This window comes from Hippocampus zosterae, chromosome 16, assembly GCF_025434085.1.
Source record: "Hippocampus zosterae strain Florida chromosome 16, ASM2543408v3, whole genome shotgun sequence".
Lineage (NCBI taxonomy): Eukaryota > Metazoa > Chordata > Actinopteri > Syngnathiformes > Syngnathidae > Hippocampus > Hippocampus zosterae.
This window is the reverse complement of record NC_067466.1, coordinates 9865738-9880710: the sequence shown is the minus strand read 5'-3', so window position 1 is coordinate 9880710 and position 14973 is coordinate 9865738. Positions and strand designations below refer to the sequence as shown.

The 14973-nt window shown below is 41.6% G+C and overlaps 1 protein-coding gene across 4 annotated transcripts in view; it reads left to right on the top strand.

The window, feature by feature from the left end:
• The window catches only part of LOC127588632 (roundabout homolog 1-like), a 78901-nt gene that overhangs the window by 54249 nt on the left and 9679 nt on the right, over positions 1-14973 (top strand). For all 4 annotated transcript variants that reach the window (XM_052047428.1, XM_052047427.1, XM_052047429.1 and 1 more), the window contains 11 exons: positions 6579-6736; positions 8582-8702; positions 9397-9535; positions 9638-9765; positions 10526-10650; positions 10746-10911; positions 13096-13301; positions 13382-13463; positions 13695-13863; positions 13958-14124; positions 14435-14556. In XM_052047428.1, coding sequence (XP_051903388.1) covers positions 6579-6736; positions 8582-8702; positions 9397-9535; positions 9638-9765; positions 10526-10650; positions 10746-10911; positions 13096-13301; positions 13382-13463; positions 13695-13863; positions 13958-14124; positions 14435-14556 — 1583 coding nt within the window. The remainder of the gene's footprint in view (positions 1-6578; positions 6737-8581; positions 8703-9396; positions 9536-9637; positions 9766-10525; positions 10651-10745; positions 10912-13095; positions 13302-13381; positions 13464-13694; positions 13864-13957; positions 14125-14434; positions 14557-14973) is intronic.

Here is a 14973-nt window from a genome sequence, read left to right as displayed (position 1 = left end):
AAATGACATAACTTCTCCTTCGCTGCCGGTTAACCTGGCCGATCTTCGACCCATTTTTCTCCAGATTGTTGCTACTTTTCTCCATTTTCTGTTATTTTCTTCTCTTTTCTTTCTTACCGCTATTTTTTATTTTTCTTCTTTGTGCTACCACTATTTTTATTTTTTCTTCTTCGTGACAAGGGTTCTCTTTGGCCTGGGGTGTCAAGTTCAGCATTAGCTTCAATGGTATCTGGCGCCATCTAGCGTCGTGAATGGGTATAATGTCTAGACCCTGAATATAAGACGACCCCCACTTTTTCAGTCTTATTTCAATGCAAAAAACACCGTCTTATATTCGGGCCAATACGGTACTTGGTATTTGACTTGATCGTTTTCTGACTGCGTGAGAACTCAACAAATTGAGTCACGCAAGAAAAAGAACAAAACTAATACTGCATAGTGGGAAAAAAAGGTTTGGTTCTGGGTATTTCTGTAGTCTTTGTCTCTTTGTCTGTCTGTTTCACTCCTCTGTGCATGTATGTCTTTGTCTGGCTTGCGTGGTGCAACACATCACCATCCTCCGCCTACTCATCCCTATCCTCCTCTCCACCGCCTCTTTTTTTGACCTGCGAGTGCATTCCCTCGTTGGTGCACCTCTCCTGAGTTTTGCTCTATTATTATTCCTATAGACTCTCGTCGTCATTTCCACACACACAAACCTTATTGGAATAATAACCATTTAATATGACTTGCAATGTGACTATGTCAGACTGGAAATCTTTTATTCCGCGACTTCCCCTAATGATGATCGAGCCCCTACTGTTTGTTTAGTTTCACCGAGGAGCTCTTCAAACTTTATACAGCCTAAGGACATTTCTTCCAGCACCTCCACAGAGGTCACACTGCTCAAGCAAAGGTTTGCTCAAAGGTTGTACTGCTGAATACATTTGACTCAAGGTCTGACTGTTTCCTGCACTAGTTCTTTGTTTTATCAAACAAAGCAACCACATTGCTCCAGTCTACGTCCCAAGAGGGAGTTCATTCTTTATATTACCTGGAAAATCAGATTTTTTTTTGTTTTTTGTTTTTTTGTCATGGTGAAAAAAAAGGAATCACCACACATCCAACCGTCTCTTATATATTTTATCTACTTAATATTTCCAATTACTCAAACAGTCTCTGCGATTTGCAGTCTTGGATGGTCATTGAAATGGTAATGTGCCTATGTCGGAGTGGAGGTCTTTATTCAGTGGCTTCCAAGTGGATTTATTCATGACAATTTACTCTTTTTTGGTGTGATAACACTAATGAGAGGGTTAAAGGTCGACAGTATGTGTTTTTATAGCACACGGTGAAAGCGTTGCATACAGTATCAGCTACGTTCATCTCTCACCACCACTTACAATAGGCTTGATTTGGTTTTGTACCATCTTATTATTCTTGTGCTCAGCGGTGTGTATTTCCTGATAGCCGTATTATTCCCATTGCCTCAAATTCCAACAACTAATTTATTGAGTCTAATTTACTCAGTGGTTCAGATAAAATATCACGCCGAGAGCTCTTCAACCTCTGTTTCACCCAGTTATTCTGCCACTTCACTAATTCTCTTAATCTGCTTCATATCTCCGCCTGGCTACATCTACCCTACCTGCATTCTCAGCTTCTTACTCTCACCTGTTTTCTTTTTTGGATGAAGAATAGCATTATTTTAATTTCTGCTCTGTTATCCTGTAAATTGCGTATTAATGTCTGCCTATTTTCCAGTGATCTGTTTTGCACAGACAGTACATAAACAGAATTTGCTAACACGTACAACCACATAAGTGGTGTTGGGGGCCACACACCTATACACACACATACACGGTGTTCAGTGTTATTTTTGGTCCATCTACAGCGGTGGTTGTTTTAAAGTGCCGTAGAAATACAGTTGAGTTGAGTTACATTTTCAATTCCCCGAAATAAAAATATAGGTAAGAGGACGCAACCACTCAAGAAACAGGTTTTCAGATATTTCAGTGTTGAATTAATTGGCCTGTCAAATGTTTGAAATACGTATGGTTATTCATGCAAAAACTTTGATTTGCCTTAGGAGTAACTTTTCTTTCATTTCATTGAAAAATAACTCAAATAGTGGAGCCCTGGGAGACCAGGCAAGCAACTCTGTTTCCTTTACAAGTTTTGGGCTGTGTGTGTCTTCAGGAAGCCTGTGTGTGTTTTACAAATCTCCTGTGCCGTCGTTATGGGGCTGCGCGGCTGCTGTCTCCTCATTTGTATGTGTGGGATCTTTGCTTTTTATTGCTTTTGCTTGGTTGCCGCTGATAATCTGTTATTTGCTCTGGTTTATATATGCTTGCAAAGGAGCTACACCTCCCATTGGCCTTGAGGGTGTGTGTGTGTGTGTGTGTGTGCGCGTGTGCGTGTGCGTGTGCGTGTGTGTGTGTGTGTGTGTGTGTGTGTGTGTGTGTAACTGCGTGTCTGCTTACAGCCTGATTGACCACCTACAGTATACATGGACTGCACATATTGAATGGTTTGTGGAGCAGCTGTTTCTCCTGGAGCTTTCCGTCCCTGCAGACGGCTTTGCCGCAGAAACGAGGTAGCAGAGAAGGGGGAGGAGCTGGTTGAGGTGCAGGTGGGGGGTGGGTGAGAGGGAGGGGGGTTCTCCAACACAGAGAAGAGGGCAGAAGGAGGTCAGAAGATAGATTATTCGGTCTTTAGTCCCAAGCACTTAGTGGTTACATCACCCAGCGTCCTTTAATATTTGTTTCATTCATTTCACCATTTTTTTTTTCTCCAAAATGTGGTTGTTAACTGTAGCACTGTTTAAATTATGACAGCCCACTCTCGGAGAAATGTTCCCCATCGTTGTTTGTATCTAACCTTGTTTCAGAAATCCAAGATTTTGAATGACTAGATTTAATTACATGTGAGGAACAAAAGCGCAGATGCATTTTTATTCCATACACCTCCCTACGCTATTTTTAGTCTACATCTTTCTAGTGCTTGTTGTTGTGAGGATAAACATGTTCACATATTCACATTTTCCTGTTGCGAATGACATCCAAAACACAGAATGCTGTCTCTGACAAATGCTGATTATTTATTTGCCTTGATGTCACTTTTTAATTACCTTGATTCTCAGCCATTCAAAACGCTTGTTGAAAATTGTTATTCATATTATTCCCGTAACATATTCCTTCTTTTTGACTAATCACATTCAAAGCAATCCAGAAGTGACATGAATGGGGTCAATCGAGGGGGAAAAAAAACAGTAATTAGTTGACAACAAAAGCGCACGATAGTTGGTTGATAAATGCTTTGTTGTTCAGCAAAAACGAAACTGTCACTTTCCGTGGCGCTTTTTAAAGGTGTAGCACACATCTGACAATTAAACTATCTATTCCGTCTTAAGAAAGCAGAGGATTTGTTCCTGATTGTAGAGCTCAAGAGCAATTCGCAGAGTAGTTTTGACTGTGATGTCCAAAGCCGCCTGTGACAACCTCATGCGGTGATGTCAGGTGATCAGCTTGCTATGTTTGCACTGTCCATCCCCGTCTGTGGGGTAGATTGTGCTCCTCTTTGGTCCAGTTGGACTCTGCCGAGAGGATTATCAGTGCTCTGCTGCAGTAGGCTCAGGCTCCAGACGACTAACAAGTCAGACACTGTCAGATCCAGGGAAGCGAGGCCAAGGGCTATTGCTTTGAAGTAGGCCATGAGATTCTCATCTGTAGAGGATCAGATGGAGAGAGTGAAAGGTGTAAAGCTCCAACTAAACAAGGAAAAAACGGTGTAGCGATAGTCCGCCAAAGAATCACAAAACACTCATGGAAGGTCAAAATGATGGGGTGGAAATATTTTGTGGAATACAGAATAAAACCATCAGTGATTCTGCTATCAAAGCATGTTGAAATATGTTTTACAGCTCGGGTTAATTAACCAAGCTACGCCATTGAAACAGATTTTCAATGGAGAAGGACATATGAACATCACTCTATTGAAAAAACAAGAATATATTTTTCAGATAACCTCCATGCTGAGACAAGCATTCACACCAATGTTTTTATCTTGTAAGACCTTTTTTTTGCTCATTTAACACTCCCTTGTTTATTTATATTCATCAACTAACCGTTTACTTCCATGATGTATCAATTCACCAAGGACATTTTTCAATGTGTAGTAGTGGTAAAGGATGTTGTTGGTCTATGAAATTCAGGTATACAAACCACATGGCGAACAGATCTATCGATGGTGGTGTTGCATCGCTTTTTATTAGATCAGGGTAGCTTTTGCGTAGAAGATAAAAAATTAGGCGGTCAATCTTGTCATATCGATTATGAAAGAGAGAAATGCCAACGCGTTGCAAGTCGAGCAGGATTAGGCATCCCACACGTGATGTAAAACAAAGGCATAATGACGAGTCATTTGGCGTCAGGTGATGTGCTGCCAATATGAAAATGTATGTCTTTTTGGGTTGTTCACATCTGACTCTGGGCTGTTTTCAGAAAAGTAGTTGCTCAATATGCTTGCTAGGTGCAACACCTTATCTCCATTACAGGTCATCTTTTTAATGGAAGTCCATTAGCCCGGTTGAACAGAGAGGGAGGGGAGCAGAACTGCACCCACCAAAAAACAAAACAAAACAAAAAAAAAAAAAACACCCCAGTGTTAACCAGCATTACAAGTGGATGTTCTGTAAGTCTTTATCCATTTTGAATGAATCATCCCCTTTGTGCAGCGACCATTGACATTGACATTTGAAAATAGCGAATAAGCAGTTCGAATTATGCAAAAAAACAACACCAAAAAAGCAACATAAAACTCTGGAGGTGTGGTACATGGTCCAAGAAAGAACCTACGCATGGTGTTGAGTATCTGAATTCATGGTGAAAATACAGAAGTCACCCTCGCATGAAGGAAATTGCCAATCCCCTCCAGAATAATAATGGCACCCTCAGTCTGTTCAATATTATCCATGTCACTGGAAGTACTTTGCTAAAATTAACAAAGAAAGTGCACAACAAACTCAAATGATACGTCCAAAATGAGAGATTGATGAAAGTGGGTTTTTGTCTGTCAACGGAATCGTCACTGACCGTAAATGGTATTCCTCACTAACATTTCCAAGTTCCCTTTACTTTACCTGAAAATAAATCCAGCTCAAACCCTAAATACATCTTTGGGATTTGTGGGAACAGTGCACGCCAGGGAATATGACATAACAGTGAAAGCAGATGTGTAACCTGATTTCTATCAGCATTACAATACAATAGTATCACTCGATCAATCAGCAAGCCTGCGTCCAGATGCACAGTCGCGCACACACTTACAATAGTCTCACTGTCTTCCTGTCTGAAGTAATCTCAACCATGTTTTTGCATCCCATGAGGAATGTCTTTTATCATGTGACACAATGCTATTGGCGGAGATGGGGAAACGGGCTATACGGACAGCTGTTTCCCATCAGCGTTCAGTCAACTGTACAAGTCAGCCTGTCAAAAGCCTGCCCAGAGCATCGCAGCGGCAGAATTTAGCCCCGAAAGATACAGGGTTCAAAGTAGGTCCAATTACCAGGCCATCCCAATTTGTTTCCCCATAGCGACGGTGCTTCATCAAGTATCTCGGGCGAACCGGCCCGGTGTCATGTACAAATCCGCGGATGGATGTGTTTGCCTCCATCTGGGAGTGATTATGCCTTTTCCTTATTGTTTCCTGTCATTTCACTCGAACAGAACTCTACCGCTGTAATGCTGACGCTATGTTGGTATGTTGGTTGGCTCGACTCCCTTGTCTTGTTCGGGTCCACAGCCAACCCTCAACCATCCCTTTTTTTTTTTTATTTTAAAACCGGGCATGCTTTAGAGCAGTCACTTCATTCAAATGCAGTACATTCTTCACCTCATCACTGTCAAGAATCACTTAAGTGACAGAGCGAACAAGTTCACCCGTCCGTGCGAGGATTCCTTTCCGTTAAAGTCCGTCCAGCACAAATCAGCAAATCTTGGTCCAGTGTTGTATTTTTAGCTGACTGGTATTTTAGTATGATTTTTGACACGTGTTGTACATTATGTTCGAGAACGACCTGCCAATGATGACCACAAATCACAGTCATCGGTTGGGCAGCGTTGGACAGACACAAGTTTCCTTTGTCTTCGGTTCAACTTCTGGCTGCAAGCGCGTTTTCTGTGTGCAGGCTCTTTGCTGTTGAAATTTGATAATTTTGCCTTACCACTGCCACAGCATCTGAACTATCTCAAGATCACTAGTTGATATTGTTCAGGAGCAAATTCTGTGCCATGTCGGGTAACCATTTGTTTAGTTTTCGTGGACTTATGAACCCCTCTGACATGCCCAGCAGGATTAAAGTCCTTCATCTGTAAATTACTTTTACAGAGGTAACTGGAATGTGATATCATAGAAGTTTGGGAACTCTACTTCTGTTTTTTTTTCTTTGTTATTACTTCACAATGCAATACATTCATTGTATATTTAGCATATTGAATGTCAGCAACCTCCTTTAAAGCAACTAGTACAATAATCAAATCTGTCATTGACATGGCCTGTTCTGTTTTAATTTAAACATTTTTTTTTTCCAATTACAGTTTTACGTGATGACTTCAGGCAGAACCCCGTCGACGTCATGGTTGCAGCGGGCGAACCTGCGGTGCTGGAGTGCCAGCCACCCCGTGGACATCCGGAGCCCACTATCTCATGGAGGAAAAATGGGTTGAATTTAGACGACAGGGAGGAACGGATTACAGTAAGACACTTGGACTTGTACAGTATTACGTTCTGCTCTGTGCACCAGAAACCCCGATGTAGAACTTGACTGCATCATGCATTTAATAAGTGTTGGCAAGGGGCTTTGTGTTGATGCGTTGCATGTTTGAAAGTTCAGTTAGTGCACGGTGACAGGTAGGGTCCCTCTCGGGGTTTGTGATGGACAGAGCAGCGAGCTGTGATTTAAGGAGAAGCACGGATCAGACCCATGCCGAGGCTCCTGTGAGACAAATACAAAGGCTGCTTTTGCTTTGTACTCCTTGCACGCCTGTCTTTGTCCTCCCAACTATGGAAATATGACTTTGCCCCAAGAGTTCACCGAAAAGACATCATTTACTTTTCAAAGAAAATAGAAGTCAACCAAAAGTGACTGCTTTGCTTCCTTCATGTTGTAAGTGAATGCATACAAAAGGTGTGCGTTCGTCATTGACAGGGTCAGGGTCGTTTTTAATGAAAGCTGTCCACCAATTGCGCAATTCACAATCAGCTGTTTTTGAATGTGCACTCTTAAGGTATCATGGGGTGCGTGTCGAGGCAGGCTTTATTTATGAGGAACCGGACTGAAAGTTGAGGTTTTGGGGTTGTACATGAAGGCTCAACAACCCATTTTTCTTGCCACTGAAATTGCAGCTAAAATAGGAAGTGGTCACTCTGAGGAAAAAAAAAAGCTGACTCTTTAATCAGCTGCTAAAGTGCAGCAGTACAACAAACCACATAAGTTAGTGGAAGATGGTTTTAGCAGCCCTGAAGGGATAATTCACTGATGTCATGACACTGTTTCTAATTTTAAAATGCGTTCGAACATTGTGGACTCAGCAATCCTCGTTCCCACAAATACCTGCATAATAATCTTGCTATCCACAGTATCTTATTCCAATACTTCAAACACCTTTGACTAATCCACTGAATACTAAATTCGAACAAGACGCAGTTCTCATTATTCACCCTGTGTATTATTAGGCTCGAGAGGTGCACATCATGCCAACAAACAACCGCTGTTTATTACATTTGAAATTCTGGAACTATATTCCTGCCAGATCATTTTGTGGCAATTCACAAGAGGTGCGGGGGAGGAGCTTTTGCTGGTATACGTTTAATTTGATCCCTGCAGCATCAATTTAATGAGGGGGTTCTATCTATATGCTGTTGAGTGGCCATCAGGTGCTATTCAGCATGACGCTGAATACCCTGGCTTCCTTGGCTGACACGACACAGCAGGCAGCCTTGACCTTTGACTTCTTGACCTCCTCTAAGAAGCAACAGAAGAGATTGCCCTTGAATAAAAAGGAAGAAAAAAAGAAGCATTTTCCACAAAAGCCAAGCGCTGATTTTTGTCAAGGTCGTTGTGCCTTTGCAGTAAACAGCCTTGTGTGTTGGCTTCCTCATTGTATTCGTTTGCAGCCGTTGCGGCATAACAGTGGGTAGTGATCGGGTGTTTGTGCAAAGGCTCACATTCAAAGTCGGATAAAGACAGATTCTGCGCCCCGTGGTGTTGCAGGGCGAATCGTATATGAAACGAATGCCAACAATGTGATGAGTGTGCGCGCTGACATACGAATAGGGAATAAAAAAAGTTTATTCAAGGAAAAGTACATTGATGCATACGGATTTACACCGGTCTACTATTACACTATGGAGTTACTCATACCGTATGGTTACATGAAGCACAGATACACATTTAAACGTGTAAAGTCGCATCTTTTATTCCAAAGGGCTCCGCAGTTATGGCCAAATTATACATACCCGGTGACTAACAAATGATGCACGTCTGCTAGGAGGCTTGAGCAAATACAGCTGTGTCAATAATCTGTGTGCTTTCATTTAGATCCGCGGTGGCAAGCTGATGATCACCAATAGCAGGAAGAGCGACGCAGGAAAATACATTTGTGTTGGAACCAACATGGTCGGCGAACGCGAAAGTGAAATCGCTGAGCTCACCGTGCTTGGTAAAGTTAGCACCTTTGCAATTTATAGTTTTATAAAAAATGTTATAGTGCTTCACTTTATCCAAATGACATTTCAGTCCCAGTGTCTGTGTCACTGGAACACGTTCATTGTATGCAATATTTCCAAAGCTAAAAACATATGGCACATGCGTAGCAAAGGCAATGCGTGTAAGACAATAACCCTGCAACTACCTCAGCATCAGAGATCCCATCTTGCTTCCTTCCACATCTAAAAGTTTAGCCTTCAGCCTTAATTCTCACCCCCCACACCCCTCTCACTCCACCACCCCACACTCTTTTTTTCTACCATTTCCCATTGGAATTGAGCTCTTATCAGTATCGCAGTGAGATGACCTTGGTTGGGGTGTGGAATCTGCAGTCTAAGCCACAATAAAGCCATTCAAGGCTGTGAGAATAATGTTATAGAATGCACTCCAATGGTCAAAATACTCCAGAATGTCGTACACCACGTATGACCTTTGAGATAGTGATAATTTCCAGAATCTTTAACCAAAAATATATATCGACAGCCTAATGTGAAGATGCCCAGACAAGCATGCTTGGATGATTTTGGTGTGGAAGAAAAATGACGTCAAACAATAGAGTACTTTAGTTCATCACCCCCCCCCCCCCCCCCCCCCCCAAATGAATTCTATTGATATTAAATTGAACTGTTTGGCCGGATGCCCATTAGAGCGCCCCACCTTCCTCAAGAGGCCCAGCAATGCGGTGGTGCTGGCAGACGGGAGTGCGGAGTTCCACTGTGCAGTTCAAGGTGATCCTGTTCCTACCGTCCGCTGGAGGAAAGATGATTCGGAGCTACCGAAGGGCAGGTAAATTATAACCGCCTTTTTTGCAAACATGGCAACACAATGGTTCAACCTCTCCTTTCCATCAAGTGATACATCTCCCACCTCCTCCCTCCATTCTTTTAGGTATGAAATCCTTGAAGACCACACTTTGATTGTTCGCCAAGTGACCTCTTCAGATGAGGGTTCCTATACATGTGTGGTGGAGAACATGGTTGGGAAGTCTGAAACATCTGCCATGCTTACCGTTCACGGTCAGTCCAACTTATATTTCATGCCCTTGAAATACCATTTTCTTGTTGCAGCTCAAAAAAAAAATCCAAATCTTGACATTGCTGACAACTGTTTATAAATCAGAGAGAACTAATCCTGTCTCCTGAGGTTACAAATGTGCATGAGTAAACCACTTACTACTGTAACTGAATATTTTCATTTAAAAAGCCTCGGCAAGGAAAGTCAGCTTTATTTATATCGCACATCTCATACACAGGGTAGCTCGGTGTGCTTCAAAAAATGAAAATAGAACAATGAAAAGCAATGTGTACTTGAGGGAAAAAATACTGAATGTGGAGCAACTGCAGGTATCCAACCGCAACAGCCCCCAAACCTTCTCAGCCAAATAAATTACCGTTATTGTATACTTTCCTTTTTTGCATTTTATTTTGTTCAATGAAATCTTTTTTTAAATTCCATTGCCTTCCCTCTTTTAAGAAAGTGACAATACTTGCATGACTTACATGAGAACTGCATATGACCTTTTTTGTGCCTCCATTACTCATCGCATTGCTATTTTCTGTCTTTTTCTCCATATAGTCAAAACTGGTAAGTTTGTCATCCATCCTTCATCTACCATCAGCACTGTGTCATGCTTATATATCATGCAGCATGTTGTGATTTAGCTCTGTTCAAAAGAAGGTAAATATTCACAGTTTATAATGTTTGAGCGCACACCGGGTTTTTAAAGAGTCCATTTTTAGGCTGTTTGTCATAATTCTGACACTTCCTCTTCTGCAGTGCCGCCAGCATTTGCCTTACGTCCCAGGAACCAGGTGGCAGCGATAGGCAGGACTGTCACCTTTCAGTGTGAGGCCACTGGAAACCCGCAGCCCGCTATCTTCTGGCAGAGGGAGGGCAGTGAGGTGAGGATGACCTTCTGTCTTTCTGTATCTCTGACCAAAGAAGATCACTGCAAATCCAACTCATGGCTATATTCTAATGCCTCCCCCCTCCGCAGAGTCTCTTGTTCTCTGTACCGCAGCCGTTCAGCCGTGTGTCAGTCTCCCAGATGGGCAGTTTGACCATCACCGACGTTCAACAATCTGATGGCGGCCTGTACAGCTGTCAGGCTCTCAATATTGCTGGCAGCGTTATTACCAAAGCGCTGTTGGAGGTTACGGACTGTGAGTCACAAAGGCACATTTTGTCAACCGATGTCATCATTTAAAGGCCACAGACCGGTAGAGAGGCCCAAAAAAAAATGTCACCTGCACAACCCAATTGTATTTGTATTTTTTTGGCCCCCTGGATTCAGAAGTTATTACAGTTTTCAATTAAGCTTCAAGCGCCTCATTTTAATTGTATTTTATTGTATTGTATTAAATAGTGATGATGATGATTGGCAATGAGATCACAACACTACTACTAATTTTAGACTACATTCTACTAACATTAACAGGACTAATATTAATACAACAGCAACAATACTACTCCTATTACTACTACGACTAAAAATAATTCAACACCAGAAAAAAAACAACCCTTGACTGTTGTTAAAAAAAAGAAGCAATTTGACTACCATACTTGCCCCAGTGATTGTACACCACCAGCAATATTTACAAGCTCCCAATTAAATGACCCATGTGCTCACATGTGCATGTCTCTCTCTGTCTGTATTTATTTATACTGTATATTTAAAAATTAATGAGAGAAACTGCCTGAAGGGTTTTTAACTCGATATTCAGGCCTACCGCTAGTTTGGAGGTATTGGTATGCAGCTTTCACTCCTCATAGCACTGATGCAGTGGCTTCAAAAAAGAAAACGAAGGCATCGACAGGATATGAAAGCTGGGAGAGGTAATGGGAATAAAGAAATGCCTGGTGTGTTTTTTTTCTTTTACCCATTTTGCTGTGATCTATTAGCACTCTACTTTCTCTCCATCCCGCTACATCTCCTTCATCCCCATTTGGAGGGCCACATTTGTATGGAAATAACCAGTCCATAATACCTCTGGCCGTTTTAAAGGCATGTTTCCATCAACTTTTTTGGTTAGTCGTATTTATTTAGAACTCCTGTCCCATTTCGCCGGGCTTTAAAATGTAAGATGGGGAGTGAAGAGGGCTGTGTTATCTTAGTCAGGCTGCGCTCGAAGCTGCCTCCATCACTACCTACTGTCGAATGAATGATTAGTTGCTCTGCTGGAGGGGATAGTTGATTTATTTTTCCTCCACTGGCTGCACATCCCTCTATTGTTCTCTGGCTTTAGCAACTGTCCTCGAAATATCTTCTATATCTTATCTGTTTTTCCTTTCCAAGCAGTATTTTCTGTTTCTTCCACTCTCAGAATAACTCGGACAACAGTTAAAAGGTTTATTTTTAATTCAAATTATAGTCTTTGTTTTTTTCGGTTGTTTTATCCACAGAATTAAATATCAATTCTACGATAAAAGCATTAATGAACCAGTCGTGGATTAACCAATTTATGTTGTCAATTCATCGCTTTGTTTTTTTTTTGTTTGTCGATTGGCTTTTTTAACATGAGAAAACAATATATTTTTACATAAATAGCAAAACAATAAACAATTAATAAAACACAATATGTTTTATTCTCATTGTGGTGAGATATTAAATTCTGTTGAAGACTAAAATCATGGATTATCCTCATGGGTGAATGCCGGTGTGATTTTTTTTCCCCCACTCGTTTGATCACTTATAACACAATACATTCATTCAGTCATTCATTCATTCATCTTCCGAGCCGCTTGATCCTCACTAGGGTAACAGGGGGTGCTGGAGTCTATCCCAGCTGTCTTCGGGCAGTAGGCGAAGGACACCCTGAATCGGTTGCCAGCCAATCGCAGGGCACACAGAAACGAACAACCATTCGCACTCACACTCACACCTAGGGACAATTTAGAGTGTTCAATCAGCCAGCCACGCATGTTTTTGGAATGTGGGAGGAAACCGGAGCACCCGGAGAAAACCCACGCAGGCCCAGGGAGAACATGCAAACTCCACATAGGGAGGCCGGAGCTGGAATCGAACCCGATACCTCTGCACTGTGAAGCCGACGTGCTAACCACTGGGCTACTGGGCCGCCCTCACACAATACAGTACTTTCCAAAATAAAACTGTTGACACGCATTCTGCCAATGTTCATGTCCACATTGTAATTGGAATTCATACAGGCTTTTCTAGCATAACACAAGTGCTTTTAGTTGCCTAAAGAAGACCCAGTTGGAGTTTTCTGTTGTACGTAAAAAGTACAAAAACTAACCTCAATACTTGATGTGTTTAGGCCAGGGATTATTAAATACAAAGTATGTGTATTTTCATTCATGTCCTTGCATGCTTCTGTTCCTTACAGCTGGCTCAGAACTCCCTCCCCCTGTAATTAGACAGGGGCCGGTCAATCAGACTGTTCCTGTGGACAGCACTGTGGTATTGAGTTGCCATACAGCTAGCATGCCACCTCCTTTGGTCCAGTGGAAGAAGGACGGTGTCGTGCTGTCACAAGTGGACACACGTTTATCCGTAGCAGAAAGCGGATCACTTGAGATTCGTCACACAAAGGTACAGCACCATGGTGGGGGTGTCATTTGATAATGATCACTGAGCAACTTATGTTTGCCATTTTCTATGCATTTCCTTAGGTGGGAGATACAGGTTTCTACACCTGTGTGGCTTCTACTCCCAATGGAGAGGCCTCTTGGACGGCATATTTACAAGTCGACGGTATGTAAAGGTTGCTTAAGGGTCTATTTAGTTGCCATTTCGTATGGCAAAGTAGTGTACGGATTACTCCATCAGTAAGCTGAATTATTTAAAATGGAATTCAACACAAAATATCCCGGTCACATGTACGCATCTGGCAAAAATCACCCACCTAAATTTTGTCATATTATATTTCTGTTCTGGTCAAATATTACAATGTTTAATGAGATTTTTTGCATTTGTGCATGTCAGAGTTTGGGGTCATTGTCCAGACGAATCGACCGTCCGGTCCCGAGCTGATGCCTGGTGCTCCAACTAAACCAGAGATCACTGACATTAGCCCCACTTCCGTCACTCTTTCATGGAAGCCCAGCACCAATGGTGGGACCATGCCTACATCTTACCTAATAGAGGGATTCAGGTGACGTGTAGATTATGCTCATCATCTCTTTACAGTACACTCTCCCTTCATTATATATGATTAAATATTATGTCCTTTTCATTTCTTCACGCAGTCATACTTTAGGCAGCAGATGGGTGACCCTCGCCGAGCATGTGAAGATGCAGACGTTTGTACTGAAGAACCTGAAGCCTGGCACCGTCTACCTTTTTATGATCAGAGCTGTCAATGCTTACGGTCTCAGTGACCCTAGTACCATCTCAGATTCGATCCGAACACTCGGTCAGTGGGATCATTGATTATCATTATTATTTATTTTTTTAATTCATGCATTTCGGGGTTTTTTCACCTCTGCCTATAAATAGATAACAATATTTGACAATATTTTAGTACCGGTGTATTTTATATATATATATATATATATAATATATATATTATAATATATATATATATATATATATATATATATATATATACACACACACACCATTTGGTGGCAGAGCCGTGTGGGTTCCACTCTCAGAATCTACAATTTTAGTTCCTATTCAAACATAACCGCAGCGTTTTTGTCTGTTTTTTTTTGTACCAAAAGACGGCACTTATACAGCTGAGGGAACTGATCCTCGCCACATCCAGAGGGAGTTGGGGGATGTGGTGATCCACCTAAACACCCCCATTGTTGTGTCATCTTCTGCGGTCCGGGTAAACTGGATAGTAAGTGGACTGAAGTAACTATACAACATTAGTGCTATGAGAATTAAGCATGATGGGAAGTAGTAGTTGCAGATTACAGATGTTGTTTGATTGTTCTTTAGCCTTAATTAAGTTGGAGAGTTTTGTGTTGCACTACTTTAGTTAGCATTTAGCTCGTCATCATTTGTGGACCACATTCAGTATCTCCAAAAAAATAGAGAAAAAAAAAGCCGGAATAAGAACAAGCTTGCTGCTACAAATACGGCCAAGAAGAAAATCAAGTCAAGAAGTAAGAAAAAGTCAATAAAAAGCATCTTAAAGTTAACTGAAGCATGAATAAAGTCAGGAAGCAAACATTCCTTTGACGGCTGCTTATTGTTTAAAGTCTGTTTGCTAAGGTGTACAACCGACATTGATTGTTTTGTTTTCTTCTGCACC